Source organism: Cydia amplana, chromosome 22, assembly GCF_948474715.1.
Source record: "Cydia amplana chromosome 22, ilCydAmpl1.1, whole genome shotgun sequence".
Taxonomy (NCBI): domain Eukaryota; kingdom Metazoa; phylum Arthropoda; class Insecta; order Lepidoptera; family Tortricidae; genus Cydia; species Cydia amplana.
The window spans coordinates 10898021-10924069 of NC_086090.1; the positions used below are offsets into that span (position 1 = coordinate 10898021).

Consider the following 26049-nt stretch of genomic DNA (forward strand, 5'->3'; position numbering starts at 1 on the left):
CTAGAAATTTAACATAAAAAATGTTAACACGTGCTCATTTTTATAGCTTGTCACCATGCCTGTCACGTTCTAGCAAGTAAGTGCGAAAGTGACAGGCAATAAAAATGCCACCATACTGCGCCCGCAGCTCCTCAGCCCCATAGAGAAAAAAATACATAGATTGCTCACTCCATACATCAGTTTTGGTACCAAAAATATTATTATTTTCATAGTCGACATCTAGCATCGAGTTGCGGAACTATCAGTACTGCTACTTGAAAATAGATGTAGCACCGACCGGTAGTGTCAAGTAGCAGTACTGATAATTCCGCAACTCGATGCTAGATGTCGACTATGAAAATAATAGTCTTTTTGGTACCAAAACTGATGTATGGAGTGAGCACTCATATTTCTCTGGGCCGTTTTATTTAAAGTTGTCCCCTATACTTTTCTTTTTTAATTTGTGAATTTCTATGTTATTTCTACTCAGAATCACGAGCTCTTTCTGTCCTAATAGGAGAAAAAAAGTGTCCCAAGGTTTTTTCCCATTCCGTTACCATTTTTCATAGACTTTGTATGGCGGTCACGGAATGGAAACTTCGAAAAATGTATGGAAATTTTGGGACACTTTTTATCTCCTATTAGGATCAAAAGAGCTCATGATTGTGAGTAGAAATAACATAAACCATCTCAATTTTGAAAAAAAAGGTGTAGGGGACAACTTTAAGAGACCATTCAACGTGCACACTAGCGCCACTGCTAAATAATCGCAATTATTTAAATTTAACGAAATATATTTAAAAAAGGGGGCCGCTACGTACTGTATATTGTATTAAAGTACCTTTTGAACACATCAAACTCCATAGTTTCCATGTTGCTGGATTCATCAATCCAGGTGTCCAAAGTTAAAACGGCCGTTTTTGTTTTAAGTTTATAGATTGACGAATCCAGAAACTAGTTTGGTGTATTCAGAAGGTACTTTAATACAAGATACAGTACGTAGCAGCCCCCTTTTTTTAATATCTTTCGTTAAATTGAAATAATCACGATTATTAGCAGTGGCGCTAGTGTGCACGTTGATGGGCTAAATAAAATGGCCCCTCTATGTAGCCTCTTCAGCAGGAGGAGGTTCTGCCACCACCGCGCCCGCCTCGGTGGTCGTCGTTCCTTCTGGCTTCTTCTTGAACACCGTGAACACGAGGTCCTTGCCGCTGACGAAGGAGCCACAGAAGAGGATGAACACTCCGAACAGCGAGAGCAGAACGGCGCGCCAGATCAACCACTTTTTGTTCTTACCTAGAAAAAAACAACGGGTTGCACTCCGGCTGAAGTGAAAACTCAATCACTATTGCAAAATGTCTGCAGCACTATGTATAATTGAGGTTAACGCCATCTAGCGTTATTTCGTAGTATTACTTGAAACCCCTAAGCACATCACTATTAGTACCTACTCGATTTATAAGACGTTATCACGTCAAAAAATGATGTCAAAACCATAGAGAAATATAAGTAAAGAAAGAGTGGTAACTCCATACATCAGGTTTCTTACCAAACCGCGAGTTATTTCGTAGTCGACATCTAACGTCAAGTAGTGGAACTATCAGTCGCTACTGACGAAAAATGCACCTACTAGGTAGTACCTACTAAAACAATTTACAACTAATATCATAAGCAAAAGGAGTTCTGCTCATATTTAGATGGACTTATATGTAGGTACTGTACGCCATCAGATATATCGGAGCGGCCAAGGTGCTCACAAATATCTGAACACGCCTCAATTCTCAAGGCGAGGCGCTAGAGTGCGTGTAATGTATTATACCTGGTCGCTCGTAGTGCACCAATACGTAGATTGTGTTCGGACAGATAAAAGCCATGTTCGAGAGGCAGAAACAGCCCAGCTGAAAAAATATTTTAAGTAGGTTCAGCAATAAAAAAAAATCGGCAGATGTCACTAGGCGCCACGTGGCCACGACATTGCGCGACCGGCAGCGGCGGCGGCAGCAACTATAGGTGGGAACGAAAGGTTCGATCGCTGTGTCTCGCTCCAACATATGGTTGCCGCCGCCAGTCGCGCAAAGCTCCTGATAAACTCCCGTTGGCCCTTTGTTCCAAAAGGTAACAAATTTCGAGTATTGCCAAATGAGTTTCATGATGAATTTTTCCAACTAACTTTTGAATCGAGCGTATTCGTTTTGTGTTAGCTTATTTTAACCGTTTTTATCTAACATATCATTATGCCATCCAGGCGTGCCATGAGGATATAGTAAGGGATATTGGGTGGGCAATGTTACATATGTGACACACGACAGGTGAAATTCAATAATTACACTCCGTATTACCAGGCCTATGGAACTCTCCGCGCGAGCTCGGATTTATACCTACGAAACTGTTCCCGTTCACGGTAGAAAAGCAAGCCAATTGGTTGCCACACGCGCTCACGCACGCACGTCACCGCGCGCCGCACTGCCAATTTTTACGATAGTTACAAGCTAGTCAAGCTACGTAGGTAGGTAGGTACTATTGAATTTCTTTAGACGTGTAGTGTTTATTATGACACATATATAGTTCGATATCTACATAGTTGAAATATGCAGCAAACTTTTAAGTTCTTGTTGGTAGGTAAAGTTTATTTTAACGACAGTAGGTTCTTATCTTTACAGCGGAAAGTACTCTTAGAGAAGGAAAAAAACATGCATTACATTATTATGTAAAACAATTGTAAATTAATGATAAAATACATAATTTTAGCTTTAGATTTTATATTATTTCACTCCGCTGTTTAAGTAGGTATTTTATTTATAATTTCTAAACGTCGGCAACCCTAGCGTTGAGCTGGCACGCGCAGTGCGGGGTGCGGCGCGTTGAAGGTCACTCCATTGTATTTTTGTGTAGGTATCAAAACGGTAGGTATTTGCGTTTTCTTTGAGAGATAAGTATCTGTTCGTAAGAACTATTATATAATCTGTGTGGTATTACTTACAAATCCCATCAAGGCATCAACACTGGGAAACGCAATAGCGACCAAGGATATAATGATCACTATAATCGCTCGGAACAAAAGTTCCATCTTGTATTGTTTCTCAGGCTTAAACTTAGGCTTCAGGTAGAAGAACACGCAGTTGAACGGCATGAAAAAGTTGACTGCATGCGTCACGTAGATCATGACCGCGATGAAACCTTTCAGGACTTTTGGGCCCCTGAAATAAATCCATACTATCACTACATAGTATAAAATAAGTTTTTGTCAAAAATTTCATTTTTGGTACAAGCTTTTATCGCTGACTGTACTTTTCTTACGACAGACAACTAATACTCATCGAGACAATTCTAAAAACCCCTAACACAATTAGGTTGCGTTGTTTCATCACAGAGTTCCTATGGCCACCTCCTGTCTCCATCATCAGATCAGCTCGGTGGTACCATAATATTGCATTGTCACCCGACTTACATGTGTATGCAAAATTTCAGCTCAATCGGAAACCGGGAAGTGGATCAAATTAAACTTGCAAGATTCCATTACATAGTTACATACGTACAGGTCGACCTAATAAAAGCTTGTTAACAAAGTCGCTTCCCGCTGTCTGTCTGGCCCTATGTAAGCTTAGATCTTTAAAGCTACGCAACGGATTATGATGCGGTTTTTTAAATAGATAGAGTGATTCAAGAGGAAGGTTTAATGTATAATTTGTTAACCCGTGCGAAGCCGGGGCGGGTCGCTAGTAATATTATAAATGCGAAAGTGTCTGTCTGTCTGTTATCTAATATTCACGCTTAAACCGCTGAATCGATTTAGTTGAAATTTGGCATAGATATATGTAGTTTGAGTCCCGGAGAAGGGCATAGGATATTTAGTTTTTATGTCGGAAATCATCCCTGAAGAGAGTGCAAAGGCGGGGTGGAATTGAAAGAGTTAGTGTAGGGCCTGAGTGGACGCTCGAGTTGGGCGTGCAGCGGGGCGGGGCGTGCGGCGTGCATGTTAAACAAATGCAAGCGTATAGCAGCGGTCTTAGTGCACGCTGCTCAAATTACTTGTGAGCCCGACGCCACGCTACACACCCCGCCGAACGCTCCGCTTCGGGCGTCCACTCAGGCCTTACACTTAATGAATTGCCTAATAATTGAAGTAAGAAATGCGCAAATTGAATGACGCTATTGGCATTATCCAGGCGCTATATATACTGAGCTGCTGTCACTAATTCCACGCAAACGAAGTCGCGGGCAAAAGCTAGTAAATAAATAAATGTAGGACATTCTTACACCGATTGACTAAGCCCCATTCGTAAGCTCGAAAAGGCTTGTGCTGCGGGTACTCAGGCAACGATATACCTTTATAATACCATAGAGAAATATAGTAAGACAAGAGTGCTCACTCCATACATCAATTCAGACTATTAATTTCAGTGTCTACATCTAGCATCGAGTAGCGGAACTATCAGTACTGCTACTTGACAATAGATGTAGTACCGACCGGAAAGTCTTATCTCAACAGCATAAGACTTTCCGGTCGGTGCTACATCTATTGTCAAGTAGCAGTATTGATAGCAGGGATGTTGCGAATATCCGCATCCGCATCCGCAACCGCGGAACTTCCGCATTATTTTCAACATCCGCATCCGCATCCGCATCCGCATAAAATCGATGCGGATTTAATGCGGATGCGGATGTGGAACAGGTCGGTACAGGAACGTCTTAGCATGCTAGACTGCTAGGTAATTTAGTCATTAACCAAAAAAACCTATTAGAAATGAGCAGTCAAGCGTGAGTGGGACTTAATGTACGGAACCCTTGGAACGCGAGTCCGACTCGCACTTGGCTGGTTTTTTGAAATAAAAATTCCTAAAATGTAATATTTGACGTTTTTTATGGTACTATCTTGACATCCGCATCCGCATCCGCATCCGCGGATGTGAGCCTTTAAAAATCCGCATCCGCATCCGCATCCGCGGATGTCAAAAAATCGGCATCCGCAACATCCCTGATTGAATGTTCCGCTACTCGATGCTAGATGCTAATAGTCTTTTGGTACTAAAACTGATGTATGGATGGAGTGAGCACTCTATGTATTTTTTTCTCTATGATAATACCTATTTATGCATATTGCACACAACTGTAGATTAATGTGAAATACTTACATGGTCAATGGAAAATTCATTGTTATCGGCGACTCACACTTGTCCAAAAACGCAACATATCCGAAAAAAGAAGCTAAGAACACAGCGCCTATGATGAAAATGTAGCCTGCAAAATAATCATTTGGTTTTATTTATTAATTTTTCTACTAGTCGACTGCAATGCTTCAATTAAGACTTCGTATACCAAAGTGAAATCGCATACTTTTTTCACTATGGGACCCCAACTCAACTATAATATTCATTTCGATACTGTTTAGGCAACTATACTTAATATTCATTTCGATACTGTTTAGGCAACTATAATATTCATTTCGATACAGTTTAGTCAACTATAATGATATTGACCAATCGAAAGCGCGGAGCAAGTACCAGGGCCTCATGAGTTACGAGAAGGTGTCGTTGACCAACCGGCCGAGGCGCGGGGCGCGGGGGCCGGGTCGCGTACGAGTATGAAGGTATCGCGGCTGCTCGCGCATCTTAGCTATATACTTTTGGTTTTTTTACCTATTTAAGTATTAAGTATTTTTTTTGTTGACTCGTAGAAAAAGTATTGTATACAATAGTGATATAATCAAGCTTTTCAATCTCGTACCTTCCTTAGGCAACTCAGCAAGCTTCGTTGCCTAAACACGGTACTCGACTGAAAAGCTCTCCATTATATCACGATTGTATAAAATACTACTTACCCTTTAACCATTCGACATTCCTTTCTCATTCGATTTCGAACCGTTATTCTTCTAGTAGAGATGCGTTTTTGTTTTAAGTATGATGGATGATGGCAAGTACTCTAGACGGAGTTTAGAGCAATTATTTCATGAAACCGATGCTGCCAAAAATACTGGGGTGCGGGGGACGAGGTGAGCGAGTCCCGTGCCGTGATTGGTCCGTTCAAAGACACGGACGTCACACAAAGACACTGACTCGAAAATGGAGTAAAACTACTGTATATTTGTGGCAGAGGGGGTAGCGCTACTATGCTCAGTCTGGAGGATGTCTTGTCTGTGAGGTGCATCCACAGTCCACACCACAGTTATATTTTCTGTGTAAGGGGTTAACCCTATACGCAGGGTAGGTTATGTAACGAGTTCCTGGAGAGTAGTGACCCTGTGGGGTCATGGGAGTTGATGGGTACGTGTCCCCGAGTGCTCCTGGGGAGTTGTGTCGCTCAACAGGTCTTTCTGCCTCTGGCTTGCTTGAATACGCGAGAGCTGCGCTTTCGAGGGTAAGTGACAAGTGTTGGAAACATAAGTGGCAAGTTGGCTACATGTTTAGTCTAGAGCATAGACTAGGAATCCTCTAGACGGAGTTTAGAGCAATTATTTCATGAAACCGATGCTGCCAAAAATGGGTGCGGTGCCAACTGGGGTGCGGGGGACGAGGTGAAGCGAGTCCCGTGCCGTGATTGGTCCGTTCAAAGACACGGACCAATCACGGCACGGGATTCTGACACATGACTCGAATATGGAGTAAAACTACCGTATATTTGTGGCAGAGGGGGTAGCGTTACTATGCTCAGTCTAGAGGATGTCTTGTCTGTGGGTAAAACTTACCGGTAAATAACACAATACCAAACTTGTTAGGTTCTTTCATGTTGTTTTCCACCGGTATGACGACTCCCGCGCACGACATACTGAACACGGCCATGCCGGTGTATTTGATCACGTCCATAAAACTATTCGCCACCACCATGTTCTCGAAGCCCGGGTTGTTTTTGTGGGCGTATACGCAGGTAATTATTATCGCTAACGCTGAAAGTTAAAATTTTAATTTCTGTATTTATTTACACGCTTAAATCTCGATACCACGGGGGACAGTTTCTGCTATACAGGGTATCTCTAGCCATTGGACAAAGCCGAAATTTACAGTACATATGCATTAGGGTATTTAGAACCAGTATACAAAGTATCATAAAAATCGGTGTAGCGGTTACGAAGAAATTACGAAAAAAATCGAAAGCGGGATAATTTTGAAAATTGGAAAATATCCATAAAACCAGAAGCAATTCATACTTTAGCGCTATTGTAAAGCTTACCAAGGCCTCTGACTTTTTTAATACCCCGGTTTCGAATTTACCCCGCTTTCTAAATTACCCCACTTCACGTTGCAGAGTAAAAATTAATTTTTACTAACCTATTACAACATTTGCAGCAATCGAAAATGGCGCCAAGTATTTAATTTCCGTAATTAAACAGATGATGATAAATGGGACGATCATAAAAGCAATATACGCACGCAAATGTGGTAATCCTGAAAACAATAAGGATATATAACTATAAATATTAACATACAAGTTTAACAAATATTCAATTATATAACTAAACTTCTTCATCTTCCTCGCGTTGTCCCGACATTTTGGCCACGGCTTATGGGAGCCTGGGGTCCGCTTGGCAACTAATCCCAGGAATTGGCGTAGGCACTAGTTTTTACGAAAGCGATTGCCATCTGACCTTCCAACCCAGAGGTTAAACTAGGCCTTATTGGGGTTAGTCCGGTTCCCTCACGATGTTTTCCTTCACCGAAAAGCGACTGGTAAATATCAAATGATATTTCGTACATAAGTTCCGAAAAACTCATTGGTACGAGCCGGGGTTTGACCCCGCGACCTCCGGATTGCAAGTCGTACGCTCTCACCGTTAGGCCACCAGCGCTTTTTTTTTATATAACTAAGCTATACAACTTTAAACCTTAAACTAAAAATAAATAACACTAATCTTAAAATTACATAATATCCCCAAATTTCCAATAAGTATGACTTGGAACTCCGGTAGCCGTTTAAGAAGTGTAACGCTCTTACGGTAGATGTGGCTAGGGTTCCCTAGACCCATATGGTGGGAAAATTCGTTGGATGAGATGAGGTCTTGGTGGTTTGGTTGGCAGAGCGCTGGAGTGTCATTTAGTCATTTATTTATTGCAACCATAGTGTAGTACAGATCTTATAACCTAGGTACATTTAGAGTCATAAGGGCGGGCAGGGCATTGCAATGTCATACATAATTATTTTAATTTACAATAATCCCAAAAAAATTCTAAACTCATATCTAATATTCTTAATTTTATACATTATATCATATTTATTATTTATATTTTCAGAAACATTGCACTTACATTTTAAAATCACTTACATCTAGATCATATTTCATGTCAAGTTAGGTATATAAAATTTCAAATATCAATTCCAAAAATAATACAAAAGGAAATAAAGTCGAACTATAAATTAAGATTATACAATTAAAAATAATAATAATAATTAGCATCCAAGTGTCGATCCAGGGGCCGTGGGTTCAGCCAGCCTATCCAAGCTGACAATCGCTATCGCTTCGAAAACGAAACGCTTTGTGTATCTCTATCACTCTTCCATATTAGTGCGACAGTGACAGTTGCGTTTCGATGGCTACAGAGCGTAAGCGATTGGCATATATATATGTTGACTACGCGTAGGGTTTGCAATCCGGATCCGGAATGTATGAAATTATCCGGATCTGGATCCGGATCCGCGGATCTTCCCATACATTTCGGATCCGTCGTGCAAACCCTAACTACGCGGCCTGGTCTCGCCGAGGGCAGTAATATTTCCACTTTTGAATTTATTGCAAGTTAATAAAAGCTTGTAAAATACGAACCATGTCGACCCTCTAGAATGCTCTCCTGGGTGTCTTCTGCCAATTGTTTTATAGTTTTGGCCACCATTAGCTGATACGCCGCGCAAGAGCCGAACAGGTTCAAACACGTTATGACATCGATCCATTTTCTACAACAATAACTTTTTTTTTAACTTTTCGCCGCCATTGATTTGATATTAAAAAAACCCGGCCAAGTGCGAGTCGGACTCGCGTTCCAAGGGTTCCTTACATTAAGTCCGACTCACGCTTGACTGCACATTTCTAATAGGTTTTCCCGTCATCTATAATAGCTAAAGAACTATTATGTGTATTTTTTTCAAAATTTTAGACTGGCTTTTTTGCCTATTTTCTTGAATAACTGCTAAAGTATTTATTCTAAAAAAAATTGATATGTAAGACGATATAGTTTCAAAAATCTTATTTTTTAATTTTCTCATGTACCCCCCAAAAATGGCCTCCATATTTAAAATTTATTTATTTACGTTACACGTCCATCTTTGGGTCACAAACTTACATATGTGTTGGACTTAATTGGTCCAGTATTTTCGGAGAAAATAGGCCGTGACAGACGGACAGACAGACAGACAGAAACACGAGTGAACCTATAAGGGTTCCGTTTTTTTCCTTTTGAGGTACGGAATCCTAAAAAAGTCAGTACATTTCGTGCGCACTACTTGATATGATATAGTATAGGTACTATTAGGGTTGTTTGTTTGCCTTCTTCATAAAAATATCGGTTTGATATCAGTGCACGTTCGAATAGGCCTGTATGTTAATGTCGAATAGCTAAGAGACAGATTACGATAATTATAACCTGTAGCAAGTCGACCATCTTGCAACCTTGGGATTGGGGAACAGAGCGAACGCAGCCTCGCCAACGTCGGGATACGTCATGGAAGCCACGTGACATCGGCGACACAGCCTTTGTGCGGACAACACTAAAATCTGAAATAAAGAGATAAATAAATATTACCTACTTATACAGGGTGATTCAGGAGACGTGAGCAGGATCAAGCCTACGCATACAGTAAGTTATAAACAACTCTTTCGTAGGTACCAGTATTTGTGAGATTAACTTTAATTTATTTTATTCTGTTTAAAAAAAGGTTTCAATTTATTTACGACATTTATGGTCACCCTCTTTGTTTTACCCATAACAAATGCCAAATTGAATGTCATCGGAGTCTGGTTACTTTTGAAAAATCGTATCTCACTGAAGTGTGACGAAGTCGTTACATAAAAACACAACTGAGTCCTATATTTCGAGTAATAAATAATTCGAAAAATACGGTTATTTCGAAGTTGTTGCAAAAAACCGGTTTCGATCCCTGATTGCACCTAATTCTTTATTCTTTAAATAAATACAGGTATAAGTTTACAGCTCTAGATATGCCAAAACACTTATACTGTTGATACATAGTCATAACTATCTCTAGGATCTTTATTTATCTTTACATATGTAGAGATTAAAAAAGCCTCCAGGAACAGAAAGTTGAATTCTCTTAATGATGAATTATCGAAATGTTGGATTCTCAAAATGTTGATTAATGTTTTCACGGATATCAGACTAAATCAATAGGTAGATACTGTTAGGTAGCTTCAGATGCCCGAAGGGCAAATCGCCTAGAAATAGGAGTCCCGCGAAGCGGGGCTCCGTCTAGTTAAGTTCAAGCCAAAGTCAACATTTCAGGATTTCAACTTTCTGTTCCTGGACGAAAAAAAGGCCTGAAACTATACTAATTTACATAGGTACCTACTCGTAGAATTAAAAAAACTACATTGTAAATAGGCGATGCGGACCCTAAATCCTACATTTTGACCGCGGCAAAAGCCGTTATGCGGCAAAACAATTATGCACTACATCCGTCATTTACGTATATCTCATGACGGGCCTTAGGGGCACTAAAAATGGTACATGGTACTAGTTCAGCGGTGTCACTCACGAATTCAATCGTGCAGTCTAACGTAACTAGTTGCTACCAATCGCGCGCGTGATGCGAACTCATTTAAATCTTCTCGGGGCAGAGGTGTAGGGTTGGAGCCGGTCTACCTAGCTTTATTTGACGTTCATAAGCGCATTGTAATTATGCCTACTTGAATAAACTATCTTTTATCTTATCTTATCTTATCTTATCATTAACCAATCGCGTTGTAGCGCTGTCACACCGCTGTACTGGCCCCATTCATGCCCCATTCTACACCCAGCCGCGCCGCGTCAGTTACACGAGAGCCGAGGGCGAGGGTGGACGTGTCACATTGCTGTGCGTGTTTGTGTGAACGAGCCAGTGTTTACTAATCAGGGCAGGTCCTACAACATCTGTACTTTTACCGATTTCTACATAAAATGAACTCACGTAAAAGTTGAAGCACATGTAGACGCCGTAAATCAAGTTGAGGATGATTGCGGGGAGGTAGCCTGCCGTCATGTACGCCACGTGGCCGGCCAGCACGCCTCCGCCGAGCGCGCCTTTGGCCAGGTTCATTATCGAAAACAATATCCTGAAAATGCCGTTTTTTGACAAACATTTCATTTCTGATACAAGCTTTTATCGCAATTTTAACAAACCCAAAACCAATTAGGTTGCGTTGTTGTACAGTCAGCAGCAGAAGTTGCTAAACGGGCGAGGCGTTCATAATTACCTTGACGCGCTTATTCTCTTAGCAATAAAGTCGCGTCAAGATTATTTTGAACACCTCGCCCGCTTAGCAACTATTGCTGCTGACTGTATCATAGGTAGAGTTCCTATGGCCTCCTCCTGTGTCCGTCATCAGCCAACCCCGGTTTGATCGGTCGACGCGTCGGCAGGCGTCTACCGATGCGAGCCGAGCCGAACGACAACTTTTTCGCTCTTATTGCGCAAACAAAGCTTTTTCCTATCGGCTTTTGCCAATTCCGCGTCGATATATCTGGGGAGACCCTAAACGCTCGTGAGTCGTGCCGGATTCGCCTGCCAGTACAGTAGCAGAAGCTGCTACGCGGGCGAGGTGTTCAAAATGATCTGGACGCAACTTTATTTTTAAGAGAATAAGAGCGCGTCAAAGTAATTTTGAACACCTCGCCCGCTTAGCAACTTCTGCTGCGGACTGTACTATAGAATAGACACACATTGATGCTATATTACACGTAGTTTTACATTACATGTTACACCCGTCTGGATCCGGCTGAACCCTTTACCAGTCTTACTGATCGAAAACAGAACACATGTTTAAAGTGCCGTATGTGGGAAATATGTATCCCTTAGGGCCACTTGCACCAATCAATAACCCGGGGTTAACCGGTTAAACCTGGAGTCACCATGGTTTCCAGGACAATTTGACACTGGTTTAACCGGTTAACTCCGGGTTAGTGGGATGGTACAAGTGGCCCTTAGCCCGGTAAAGGGTTCAGATGACGTATACGTTACATACCCGCTCCGTACTCCTTTCCGCAAGGGTCTCACATCGTAAGCTTCTTCTTCGGCTAATGTCCGTGACATGATTTTGAAACGGCTTTTATTCCCCGAGTACCGTTCATCGTCTCCTGGAATAATTACAATAATATTACATATTTCTGCCCTAGTAGCACGGTCGCATTTTTATCGTTTATCACCATGCCTGTCACGTTCTAACAAGTATGTAAGTGCGAAAGTGACGGGCATAGTGATAGTAGATAAAAATGGAACCGTGCTGAGCCCGCTGGATTAAATACTTCAATTGTCACTTCGATTTTGGTCGTACTTTTGATATTTGACAGGCAATCTTGTACATTCAAGATCTGTCGTTTAGTACCTAGTAAATAAGTTTCTGGCAAGTTCATTTTTGATATAAGCTTTTATCGCTGACGTACTTTTCCTTCAACAGCCAACTAATACTCTTCGAGTACATACTAACAAACCCAAACACAATTATTTAGCTTTTTTTTATCACAGACTCCCATGGCTACCTCGTGTCCATCATGAGATCAGCTTGATATTATCACAATTTTGGACTGTCACCAAACTTATACAAGTATGTGAAGTTTCAGCCCAATTCAATAATGAAAAGTGGGTCTAATTTAGCTTGTAAGATTTGACCCGAACAAACATACTACAAACATTGCAAGTTAAATAAAAGCTTGTAAAAAAAGTTGGTACGGTTGGAGATGTAAGAACATAGAAACATTATACTTACGAAATATCCAACCTCCACCGCCTTGTCCAACCTGAAGAACAATGCGTAGAAAATGTATGTATGTATGTATAAACTCTTTATTGTACAAAACACAAATTTATGGCACAGGATAGGCAGTACAAAGGCGAACCTTTAAGGGATTTCTTCCAGTTAACCTTTGAGAAAATTAGCGGACTAATGTGGCTTTCCATAAAAGAAGGGGCCTTATACTTCTTGTGCATGAGGAACCTTTCCATCAGAGAAGGGTCCTTCCTTATGCTAGGTATATATGCGTAAAAGGGACGGTTACATGACCCTTCTGTGATGGAACGCCACATATAGCCACGCTGGATAAATTATGTTCGCGAAGGCTCACAAGGATGGCTTTCACGATATAGGTAGTCACGCTCCGTATTGAGCCATTTAGGGTTCTAGATTCCTAGATTGAAGAATAGAAACTTGCACTTTCACCAGTTGGGTGCTACTCACCTGATAATATTACTTACACTCACCTATTCTAGTTAGTATTCTTTCAACCATTCTGTTTACATTAAACCATTTGAACATTACCATTTTCAATTTACTCTCAAAACATACCAACACTTACCATATTTTATTCATAAACAGTCAATAAAACTTGTAATATGTGGTTAAAATCGTTATTATCAAAATATATTTCAAGATGACAAATTTTGTAGTGATATTCGTTTTTCAAAGTAAAAGTCTGTCAGAACGACTTATTTTTCTTGATGTTGACCTTATTTGAAAGAGGTAGAATATAGATGGAGGGACTTTTTGAAAACAGGACGTTTTCAGAATGGGACTAACTAAGGCAGTGGTTCCTAACCTTTTCAGTCCGGTCACCCCTATGACTATAACTAGGGAACCTGATTTTTCCCCTCCTCCCAATTGGTAATAAAAAATAAAATGTGTACGTTTGTTGTATTGTTATATTAGGTTAGCTAATTACCCCCGTAAAATACCAGTTTTACCCCTACGGGGGTAATGGCCCCCAGGTTAGGAACCACTGAACTAAGGGCTAAGTAAGGGCGCGTGTACACGGTGCCGACACCGCACCGCCGCCGCACCTCCGCGCTATGTACACGAGACGCGTAAAGCCCGCCGCCGCGCCGCCGCCGCCGCGCCGCCGCCGCACCTTCGCCACAGAATAACTAATAGTACTACCGTACAGAAAATTCACTCCTTCACAAAAGTCAGATTTAGGTATAAAATTACACCTATATCGCCGCCTGCAAGCAAAATTGAAACTTATAACCGCGCACGAACCGTGAATCTCTTTTGTGCGCCGCAGTTTTATGACCGAGCTGTGAGTGTCGGCACGGGGTTATCACTTGACAAGTTTTTAAACCTACTTATACCTATACCCACTGATTTATTATTTTTAAGATAAATATGTAGGAATTACAAACGTTGATTATGTAAACATACATTTTTTATCCGGAGATAGTATGTCTGATTCTCACGGAAGTAAGTTTCGAAGCCATTGTGTACTTTCAATTTTGCGCGAGCGCCACGTGACACAACTATCGTGCACGCCGAGCGGCAGCCCACTGCTATACGCCTGTCCGATGGGCGCGCCGGCCAAATGTACCTAAACTGCGGAGTGACACCCCCCTGCCTTCGCGCTATGAACACGAGACACGTATAGCCCTTGCTACACGGTCGCCGACAAGCCCCTCAGACCGCGTGGCCTTGGTCTGGACGGACCGTGTAGACAGTTGTTTCCAACAAAATTTGACCAAAACTGACCAAGGACAGACCAAGGTCAGACGGTTAGAAGGCTTGTCGGCGACCGTGTAGCAAGGGCTTAAAGCCCGCCGCCGCGCCGCCGCCATAGCGCGAAGGTGCGGCGGCGGCGCCGTGTACAGGCGCGCTAAAGGGCGTACCCTAGCTGGCGCTGGCGCCATTGTAGGTAAAATTCGTCGCATGCGTTCGCGCCAGTTAGCAACGATCATGCTATTGTTTGTTAACCCGCTCCGTGCAACCGCGCCACCCAGCGGACACCCTAGATGTAAATGGAGCTCTTTAGGATTCCAGAATTATGATTAGAACGCCTTAAGTTCGCCTTTTGTACAGTGTGTTTTCTTATGTGCAAATAAATAATTAGACGGTCCTATTGAAACACGTCGGCGTCAGCGCTATGGAAAATGGCGTCGCTGCGCAGACGTTCAAGACGCTAGTGTTGATTGTCTCTTAGACTAACTCGAGTTAGAAAATAAAACAAATGTCTAATTGAAAAATATTTATTGTCCTCCCTAATTAAGTATTCGTATACTTTCACTTAAAAAAAAACATATTCCTTAAAACTCTAAGTGAAACAGATTTTTCATAAACAAGCTCACAAAATATTCATTCTCAGGTGATGTATTTCTGTTGCCGCTATAACAACGAACACTAATAAGTACGGAACCCTCGGTGGGCGAGTCCGACTCGCACTTGTCCGGTTTTTAATAAAATCTGAATCAACATCAGAACATCACCAAGAGCATCTCATTAGATCACCCAAGTGATCAATTTGGAAGAGGTTTTGAGTTCCCAGTATGGCTACCACCAGTTTGGCACTGACATAAACGCTAGCGTGAACGTAACTTACTTTCTATGCATCTCGCTTATACATATTAGTGCGAGCGAGATGTATAGAAAGTAAATTAGGTAGACGTTGGCGCATATGTCAGTGTTGGCACTGTCTGTGACTCACGGGACGGGTACTGGTCGATCGCGCAATCAAAACGACATTAATGTATCAAAAATTTCATTTTTGACATAACTTATTTTTTAACCCCTTGTGTCTCACGTATGACTTTTTATGTTCGGTTTTTGGCCAGCAAATAGATCATAAAAATGTTCGGAAAAAAACGTTCCTGTGGACAGTATCAAAAGGTAACGATTTGGGTACCATTTTTAATGCTTTTATAATAGGTACAAATTTTAAGAAGTATTAAGTACCCAAAAGGGTAAAAAAAACACAAAAAATTGCCGATATACTGAGTTCAAGCCCCCACAGCGCTCGATTGTCCTATAATGATTATGAAAAAAATGCAGAAAGAGTAGGAAAGTTATTTAAATCAATTTAAGTGCTTTGATGTCCACAGTAAAGACGCGTAAGTTACTTCAACTCATTCTAAAAAAGTTTTTGGTCGAAATTTCCAACGGGGTTAAATTAAAGTGACAACCAGGACTAGAACTCGTGTTCGGACACGAAGATGAACAGTTTGGCGACAGCGATGCCCCCAAAGATGTCGCCACTGTACAGTTCCATGGATAGTTCGAGTTCGATGCTCTGCGGGCCTTGCAGCGGCCGGACCAGCGACACCATGCCCTGATGTCCGGTTTTCGTCAAACTGTAAACAAACAAGGAAAATAAATTAGACTTTATTTTATTCATGCCAATAATCTCGATGCAAAAAGACGGTCTAAGTGGCCTATGCTTCAAAATTTTGTTCTACAATCAGCAGCAATAGTTGCTAGTCTTCCAATGGAGCTGAAAATGTGCAGACACATTTAAGGGGTGACAATGCAATATTATGGTACCATCGAGCCGATCTGATGATGGAGACAGGTGTTTGGGGATTTTAGAATTGTCTCGATGAGTGTTAGTTGCCTGTTGAAAGAAAAGTACAGTCAGCGATAAAAGCTTGTACCAAAAATTAAATTTTTGCCATAAACTTATGTCGATAATGCTTACAGAAAAGCGTTGATGTCGGCCTTGTCCTTGACGGTAGGCGGAGCGTTGACATCCTTTAATCGCAGCTCGAAGTTTTCTCTCACGTCTTTCCATGCCGGACCTTTCATTGTGAATAGATCCACCTGTTGCCAAATAATTATTATTTTAAAATAGGAATAAGAAACTAATACATTTAAGGTCAGTAAATAAAAGCACAAGATTAATACCTATGTATCATATTTAATGTGCCTTCGCTTCAACACGAAACTGATTTTAGTTATTGTTGCACAGTCAAACATTTTTAATCTTTTCTTTTGAACCTTAATTAAATAATATTCGGCATCATTAGATGGCGTACAATTTAGATCTGCAAATTACAAGAAAATTTAAGCCATTGAGATGGCATTGGTTGCAGTTGAAATCACGGGATTTCATAATATCCCTGCCTCTATCATTATCCCAGTGAGAATCAATATTTAGCCGCTAGGGATTCCATAATAGGCTACATGACTAATTTTTTTTTATGGTATCAATCGATCGGGTTTGTTTTTAGGATCAAATGTCTCTATGGGACCCATTGCATTAAAGTAACACAAAAGTCAGAAATTGTAGTCAAAGGCCGACAGTCGCACTTCACTCGCGAAACGCCCTATACAAAACGGCCAAGGGCCGTGACGTCATCGCCCATCTTGTATTAGTATGGACAAAACAAGAAAATTGCGTTTTTGTCGGTGAAATATTGCGTTTATGTATATAGTTGCTATACAATATTTTATTGCATGAAATGTAAGGAATCGAATGGTACCCTTACTTTTATCGTTTTTGGAAGTTAAAAAAAACTTAAATTTTGAAACTTTCAGGTCCTGTATTTTTGTAATTTTTCAATATTTTATTTTAATATCCACATTATTGTGATAAATTGCTCGTTTGCTATCTATTTTACTAGATTTTGTTATAAAATTCAACATGTGTCATCATCCCTACTATTATTGTGACTGGCAAGTGTGATTAAATTCCTTGACCGTACGTCTAATAGGTCAATGTAACTTGGTTACAAAAGAATATCTCAAAATGTTTATTGAAATCAAAAGAAAGAGCTATATTCGTATACCTATTCAGAACCATTTAATGTTGTAACTTGCCTTGTTATCAGGAATGTACAACTTGGAGACGAAGGTGATGAAGTTGAAGGAGTATGTGGTAGGCTGGTGCGCGCACTCCCAGTCGGTGGGCGCACATACCTTCTCGATCTTTGTGCAGCGGCTGAAAACAAAAAAACCGGCCAAGTGCGAGTAGGACTCGCGCACGGAGGGTTCCGCACCAACAACAAAAAATAGAGCGAAACAAGCAAAAAAACGGTCACCCATCCAAGTACTGACCCCGCCCGACGTTGCTTAACTTCGGTCCCCCGGAGGCACTTAAATCTTTATTTTATTCTGTTTTTAGTATTTGTTGTTATAGCGGCAACAGAAATACATCATCTGTGAAAATTTCAAATGTCTAGCTATCACGGTTCGTGAGATACAGCCTGGTGACAGACGGACGGACGGACGGACGGACGGACGGACGGACGGACGGACGGACGGACGGACGGACGGACGGACAGCGGAGTCTTAGTAATAGGGTCCCGTTTTTACCCTTTGGGTACGGAACCCTAAAAACAGTTGATATGATTATTAGCTTGGTCCAAATACACTTGTCTTTCTGATTATTTTAGGCACTCCTCAAGTTATTGAATTGAACAGTATTGTCGTTTTAAAATTGTAACATTCAGAGATTTAATCTCACGGAAGACCAGCGCTGTAGCGTATATATGTTAGAGCATATGCTGAGTGGTCTCCATTTGTAGGCTCTATATAATAGCAGCATCAATACTGTAATTATTGCATGTTAGTATAAGCTACAAGTAATTTTAACTGTATATATATAGTGTATAAGATTTCCTTCGTATGCTGTATGTAGATGCTTTTTAGAATAAACATTTTTCTATTCTTCTTCTTCTAATCCACCAGGTTTTATGAGGACGGTATTTTGATGCATAACTCATATATGGTTTGTGAGAACTTAACAAAACGTATACACCTCTCGCTTGCTTGTCTCGATTAAATTGCACAATCGTCACACTACAAACGCTTCAACAACTTTAAACGGGATATACCAGCATAATCATATCTTTAATAGAATATCAGCACAACATATTTCGAAATGCGTCTAGCGTTGAAGCTCTTTTATGTTAGGTTAAGATTTAAGTTCAGGGTCTTACTGTTTGCTCTCGAGCTGGTACCCCCTCGGACACGCGATTCTGTCGCAGCGGTACCCGCCGCGAGTGTTGAGACAGACGTCGCTGACGCCGCCGTACACTGCACCTTGTGCAAGAGCAATGAGGTATAAGTTCAGGGTCTTACTGTTTGCTCTCGAGCTGGTACCCCCTCGGACACGTGATTCTCTCGCAGCGGTACCCGCCGCGAGTGTTGAGACAGACGTCGCTGACGCCGCCGTAGACTGTACCCGCGGTGCTGGCGCAAGGGGCTTCGCCTGTTTCGCACTCATCGATGTCTGGTAAGGAATATTCATTTTTAATCCAAAGAAAACTACATACATAAATGTATATTAATCTTACCGGGCTCAGACTTATCAAACACCACGATTTGGTGTTAAGAACATAAACACATAAGAGGGAAACATGATCTAGCTTGTTAAAAGCTGTACCAGTACATCTACTCTTGTCTTGTAACCGGCTAACTAGAGCGGTAGAAAATGAAACTAGGTTCATATAGTAAAACAATATAATATTAAAAATATGTACAATAAAATAAAGTAATTTTCGTCAGTACGTAAGCCTAAACAAATAAAATATCGTCACTGGCCTTAACGTTCTTGCATCCCGATCTTTGTCGAACCAAACGATCAATTCTGGCCGCGGGTGCTACCGCATCAGCAAGGTCCACGCAGAGAAAAACTTCAGCAGCAAATATCCATCAAAAGAAACAGCAACAGTAATAAGTACCTCTTCAGTTTTAAGGCAGAAGTAAAGGCTGCAACAATCGTACGTTCTTAGACGTCGGGTCGGAACCTAACCCAAGCCTCATTTCGTTACAGGAAACCAGTGACGTACAAATAAGACTTGGATTAGGTTTAATTTAAACATAAACAGAAACTTAATACTATATATACAATTATACAAATATTACCTGCATTAGTGGCAGCCTTCGTATATAGTTTTTAGTACAAATCATAAGCATCGAGTCTCATTTAATAAATAAAATCAAAGTTGTGCAATTTGCAACAGAATTCCAATTGAATATTGATGAGAAAAAACAAAAGACGGGCGAATGGCTTAGTTTTTATTTTACAACCGGCCAGTGCGCGCGGTGGCTGCACTATGCAGGTTTGCCATGTTACAGTACCCCTCGCGCCCAGGAGAATTTTCCAGAATACAACACGAGGGAAAATTCCAGAAAAAAAAATACACTAAAATATAATTTACAATATTTACAATTTCAGATCCTTAATGTGCCATCTGCCCAAGGCACGCCCATTAGAATCGGCTAGTTCATATACAAGAGGAGATACCTTTTTTAACACAGTACATTTTACAAATTTGGGCGCTAGTTTTGCAGTAAAATATTTACCAGCATCACTAAGCTGGTAATTACGACGCCAAACAACATCACCTTCATTAAACTCTGCATGTTTACGCCTTAAATTATAATATTTACAATTTTTTACATGTGCATCCCAAATTGCAGCTTGCACTTTATCGAAAATAGGGGACAAGTGGCCTAAATTCTCAGCGTATTTATCACGCGGTGCAAAAATGAGGTCGTCATAATCGACTTCACTTGAATTAGGGGCACCATAGAATGACCCGCAAGGAACAAGCTCTCTACCGTACACCAGAAAAGCAGGACTGAACCCAGTTACTTCATTCACACTGGTGTTCATAGCAAATTGGATTTTAGGAATATTTAGATCCCAATTTCTATGATCGTTCTCTACAAACGAGCTAACAGCCGTCATTAAGGTTCGATTGTATCGCTCAACAGAATTCACTTGAGGGCAATATTTAGGAGTAAAATGTACTTCAGGAATTTGATATTTACTAAAAAGATCCTGTAAATCATTACTAATAAACTGAGCACCATTGTCCATTATAACAGTTCGTGGAAAACCGTGTACCAAGAATACAAAATCTTCTAAAATCTTACAAATAATATTAGACGTTGCCTTTTTAATAGGAAATATTAAGCAGTATTTGGAAAAGCAGCAATTGACAACTAAAATGTACCGATTTTGTTTACGAGTCATTGGTAATGTGCCAACAAGGTCGATAGACAAACACTGAAACGGTCTGCAACACTCCTTTGGCTTGCCCATTATCCCCAAAGTTTGATGATTCTGGTACTTATAGGCTAAACATGTCTCACACTTTGCTATATATTTACTAATGTCCCTGTACATGCCAGGCCAGAAATAACGCAAAGAAATTCTTTTATGCGTTTTAAATATACCAAAGTGACCAGCAGTAGGCTGTGAATGATTCTCATGAATAATATCTTGCCTCATTTCTTTTGGTATTACCAGTTTCCAATCATATTCAGAAGTCAGAAAAGAACTAGTTCGCTTAAGTCTGTACAAGTTATTATTTACAACTTTGTAGTCAGGAAATTCAGAAGGGTTGTCCTGGCAACCTTGTAAGAGGTTATTAAACCAGTCGTCGTTAGACTGAACATAAACCAAATCCACTGGTACTGAGCGCGATAAAGCATCAGGTACCACATGATCTTTACCCTTTTTATGTTTTATCTCAAAATTAAATGAAGACAAACGGACGCTCCAACGAGCCAAACGCCCAGTAGGGTTGTCTAAACTTAAAAACCATTTGAGAGCTGCATGGTCAGTATATACAATGAATTTCTGACCGTTATCTAAATAACATTGCCAGTATTCCAATGCTAGAATAACGCTCAAAAGCTCACGTTCCGTTATTGAATAATTTTGTTGTTGTTTTGATAAAGAACGGCTAAAATAAGCTATAGGTGTTTCAATACCGTCTTCATCTTGTGTCAACATTGCACCTATGCCGTAATTTGAAGCATCACAATGGACAGAAAATGTTTTTGAAAAATCAGGACAAGCCAATACAGAACTAGACACAAGTGCTTGCTTTATTTTGTCAAAGGCAATGTTAGCCTCCTCATTCCATTTAAATGGAGGAGCCTTTTTACCAGTAGATGTAAGCATATTAAGAGGAGCGGCCAAAGTACTAAAATTAGGTACAAAACGCCTGTACCAGCTGGCCGTACCGAGAAACTTTTTAAGTTCACGTCTCGTGGTAGGAACGGGAATATCAAGAATTGCCTTCACTTTATCAGGGTCCGTTCTTAAGCCTTTGTGGTCAACAATATAACCTAGATATTTTAACTCACGTCGGAAGAACGCTGATTTCTCATAATTAATTGTAAGCTGGGCAAATTTTAATTTGTCCAAAACTCGGGATAGTAAGGAAATGTGATCATCAAAACTGTTTGATATTACAATAATATCATCTAAATACCAAAACACGCGGTTTTCAAACTCAGGAGTAAATAGCATATCCATTAGGCGTTGCTGGGTTGCGGGCGCATTCGTAAGACCGAAAGGAGTGACCTTAAAACGATACATGCCACGGCCTGCTACATAGAACGCGGTTTTATCCCTATCTTCTTCGCGCAGAGGCACTTCCCAAAACGCCTTGGCAATATCAATGCTAGATAGATATTTTGCATCACGTAAATTGTCAAGTATTTCATTTATAAAAGGCAACTTATATGCGTCTTTTTTAGTAACTGAGTTAAGTTTTCTACTGTCCAAACAGAATCTCCAGCTTCCATCCTTTTTAGGAGTGACAAGAACAGGACTCAACCACGGACTTTCGCACGACTCTATGATGTCTAGAGCAAGCATCTTGTCAACTTCTTCTACCAACACCTTTTGTTTTTCAGGAGAGAGTCTGTAACATCTCTGCCTTATAGGTTCATGTTCACCAGTATCAATACGATGCTCAACCAAATGCGTGCGACCGAGTGGACTAGATTCCGTCGACGCTTCACGAAATCGCGATATAATATCATTAGCTTGAGCCTGTTGTTCTTGAGACAAGTCTTCGAAAGGAAAAACTTGTTTATTATTAGTAGTAGTATTATTATCATTATTTGCAATTAAAGTATAGCAGTCAGAAGGTCGCATCAGTTTAGCGTGTGTAACACATTTAGGTAAAAGGCCAAATCCTTTCCAAAAATCAATACCAAGTATTAAATGTGAAGAAATATCAGGGATAACGTGTGCAGTAATGTTAAGACATTTATTATCAAAACATACTGGTAAGTCAATATAACCAATAGAGTCAGCGGAAGCGTTCTGTTTTTTAGCAACTCGCACAGAGAGTTTTTGTGATGTGTTAAGAACAAAGCCTCGTTCTAGTAAAACATGGTGAGAATTATTACCAAGTATAGTAATAGAACTCCCACTGTCTAAGAGACCGCAGAGAGACAAATTATTTACATTAATATTTACATAAGGCCGATCGTGATCATTTTGATCGTCAAAGAGGATCAAAGATGTTTTACACGACAACATGAAAAGACGAACAACAGATAGCCAATCTTCCCACTCGCGACGTGAAAACTTATCACTATTATTTACATCCAATCTTTGATCCTCGTTCACTCGTTTTTTGGCATACTAGTAGTATGAATAGACTTTTTACATTGAGGACATTCAGTGCTGCGGTAGCCATCTTGGCCGCATTTAAAGCACACTATCTTGCGTGGTTCTTTACATGAACGTAAAGAATGGCCATTCACTCTACAGCGCACACAAAACTGTTTACTAGAACTAACTATACTTACTGACTTACTATTTACAGGTTTATACACAAAATCATCAGTCAAAGACGACTGACTGGCAGTAGGAGGCTCCTTAAAGTTCCTTGATCGATCAAGGCACGCCTCATACTTCCTACATACAGCCTTCAAGTGCTCAATAGTTTTAATCTCAGCTTGAGCTACCATACAATCGTATTCAGGACGGATATTTCTTAGTAAGATTTGCAACCTATCCGTCTCCGGCATAGTATAGCTGAGCCGGCCAAATAAACCAGACATAACGGCAAAGTACCCAACGACCGACTCATCCTTACCCTGAGTACGATCCTGAATTTCACGCATTAGTTTATAGTCATAATCCAGAATACCAAAATCATCAAACAGTTTTAGTTTTAAGCTTTCCCAGGTGGAAAAACTGTCCTTGTAGGCACGGAACCAGTGAAGTGCTGCATCCGTAAACATTTCATAGGAATGTTTTAATAAGGTACTATTAGGCAAGTTCCTAGAAATCGCAAATTCCTCAACCTTCTGCACAAAACTACGCGGACAACCTTTACCCGCGTATGTAAACTTCCGAAACTCGCTAGTTACCGTCCTGTCACAATGAACAATGAGTTTATCCTCTGAACTTTTATCAGAGCTCGCGGTAACAAATGAAGACGAAGAATCGCTGTTGCCATTTTTTGTATCAAAACGCATTTTCAAGGCGCTGAATTTCGATACGAGACTTTTATAAGTATTACAATACTGCTCAGAGTCCGAAATATCAATACGCTGAAGGCGCATATATATATGTACAAGATAGGCTTGAATTTTATTTACAAGTTTTGAGTCACCCGTACTTTCATATAAAATTATTTTATCCTCAATGAAGGAAAGTGATTTTTCAGCGCCTGTCAAGTCATCAGCGACTGAAAAAGTAGAGGACAAGTCCTCAGCCGCATATTTAATCAACAAGTTACTCAACTGCTGTCTCAGTTCTACAACCGTGTCGAGAGGCTTTTCTTGTCTGATACTTATTTCGTAAATAAGTTCAGACTTATTTAACATATTTACATTTACAGTCGACAAATCCATATTAGATCCCTATGAAACAACGCATGTACGAATAAAATACACAATTTAGAAGAAAAACATACAGACACACATACAAATAGATAGTACCTACATAACATGTACTATATAGGTACTATGTTATACTATGTACTTAAAGGCAAAATGCAAACTGCAAATATAGGTAACGCCAATAAATCTAGTACCTATATGCTTAATAAATACACAAAACTAAGAATAACAAGGTATGTACAAACACTCATAGTATTTACAAGTATGTACCTATGTACATAACCCAATCCAAGTACTTAAAGACCCACGTACTGACAGAAAACCCTTTGGGCGCCAATGTAACCGGCTAACTAGAGCGGTAGAAAATGAAACTAGGTTCATATAGTAAAACAATATAATATTAAAAATATGTACAATAAAATAAAGTAATTTTCGTCAGTACGTAAGCCTAAACAAATAAAATATCGTCACTGGCCTTAACGTTCTTGCATCCCGATCTTTGTCGAACCAAACGATCAATTCTGGCCGCGGGTGCTACCGCATCAGCAAGGTCCACGCAGAGAAAAACTTCAGCAGCAAATATCCATCAAAAGAAACAGCAACAGTAATAAGTACCTCTTCAGTTTTAAGGCAGAAGTAAAGGCTGCAACAATCGTACGTTCTTAGACGTCGGGTCGGAACCTAACCCAAGCCTCATTTCGTTACAGGAAACCAGTGACGTACAAATAAGACTTGGATTAGGTTTAATTTAAACATAAACAGAAACTTAATACTATATATACAATTATACAAATATTACCTGCATTAGTGGCAGCCTTCGTATATAGTTTTTAGTACAAATCATAAGCATCGAGTCTCATTTAATAAATAAAATCAAAGTTGTGCAATTTGCAACAGAATTCCAATTGAATATTGATGAGAAAAAACAAAAGACGGGCGAATGGCTTAGTTTTTATTTTACAACCGGCCAGTGCGCGCGGTGGCTGCACTATGCAGGTTTGCCATGTTACAGTCTTGAGATACTGTTTTGCCTGTCCGTCGGGAACACGATCTGGTAACTGCTGGCAGTAGGAACCTGGGTTCGTTCACGCAATATCCGATACGAAAGACCCTGGATTTATGCTTCTGGATTTGTCATAGTGTAATGTATCCTCAACTCTGAATTTTGGATGAAAAATTACTCATTCAGGACTCCGGATGATGGCTAATACATAGATGTCGCGGATGGCTAATAGACAATAACGGATGTGTTAGTTGTAGTGTTGTGAATAACGCTCATTTTGAGACTTAAAGACTCGAACCCTTAAGACTCTCGAGACTTAACGCCTCAAAGGCGGCAAAGACGATTTCTTACATCCATACGCGTAAAATAAATAAATACAATTCTCAAATATAGTCGAGTCTTCAAGACTTACGAGTCTTGAGGGCACGTCTTTAAGCCTAAAAATAAGCGTTATTCACAACACCGGTTAGTTGTCTAAAGGGGCCCACTGATTACCAGTCCACCGGACGATACCGGCCTGTCAGTTGTTCGGAACTGTCACCTTTTGCGTTTAACTGACGGGCCGTTATCT

The 26049-nt window shown here is 40.4% G+C and overlaps 2 protein-coding genes across 2 annotated transcripts in view; both read right to left on the reverse strand.

Annotated features, from left to right (window-relative positions):
• Positions 1-1081: 1081 nt before the first annotated feature.
• LOC134658531 (proton-coupled amino acid transporter-like protein pathetic) lies at positions 1082-12906 on the reverse strand. Its single transcript, XM_063514218.1, has 11 exons — positions 12881-12906; positions 12140-12251; positions 11086-11230; positions 9546-9676; positions 8732-8859; positions 7242-7358; positions 6662-6859; positions 5112-5217; positions 2960-3176; positions 1799-1877; positions 1082-1275 (listed from the first exon to the last, which is right to left on the reverse strand). The coding sequence occupies exons 2-11, from the start codon at positions 12205-12207 to the stop codon at positions 1082-1084; spliced, it is 1383 nt and encodes a 460-aa protein (XP_063370288.1). The 5' UTR covers positions 12208-12251; positions 12881-12906.
• A 3078-nt stretch (positions 12907-15984) lies between these two features.
• The window catches only part of LOC134658287 (fibulin-2-like), a 44040-nt gene continuing 33975 nt past the window's right edge, over positions 15985-26049 (reverse strand). Inside the window, exons 25-28 of the mRNA XM_063513889.1 lie at positions 18950-19100; positions 17687-17807; positions 16566-16687; positions 15985-16221 (exon numbers count right to left, since the gene is read on the reverse strand). Coding sequence (XP_063369959.1) covers positions 16059-16221; positions 16566-16687; positions 17687-17807; positions 18950-19100 — 557 coding nt within the window. The 3' untranslated portion in view covers positions 15985-16058. The remainder of the gene's footprint in view (positions 16222-16565; positions 16688-17686; positions 17808-18949; positions 19101-26049) is intronic.

Bases quoted from the DNA above. Each gene is read 5' to 3' on its own strand.
- LOC134658531 (XM_063514218.1), bottom strand. From the start codon at position 12,207: ATGTCACGGACATTAGCCGAAGAAGAAGCTTACGATGTGAGACCCTTG. The intron at 11,231-12,139 runs GTATGTAACGTA...CGGCATTTTCAG, and splicing joins CGGAAAGGAGTACGGAGCGG to GATATTGTTTTCGATAATGA. The intron at 1,878-2,959 runs GTAAGTAATACC...ATATTTTTTCAG, and splicing joins TTGATGCCTTGATGGGATTT to CTGGGCTGTTTCTGCCTCTC.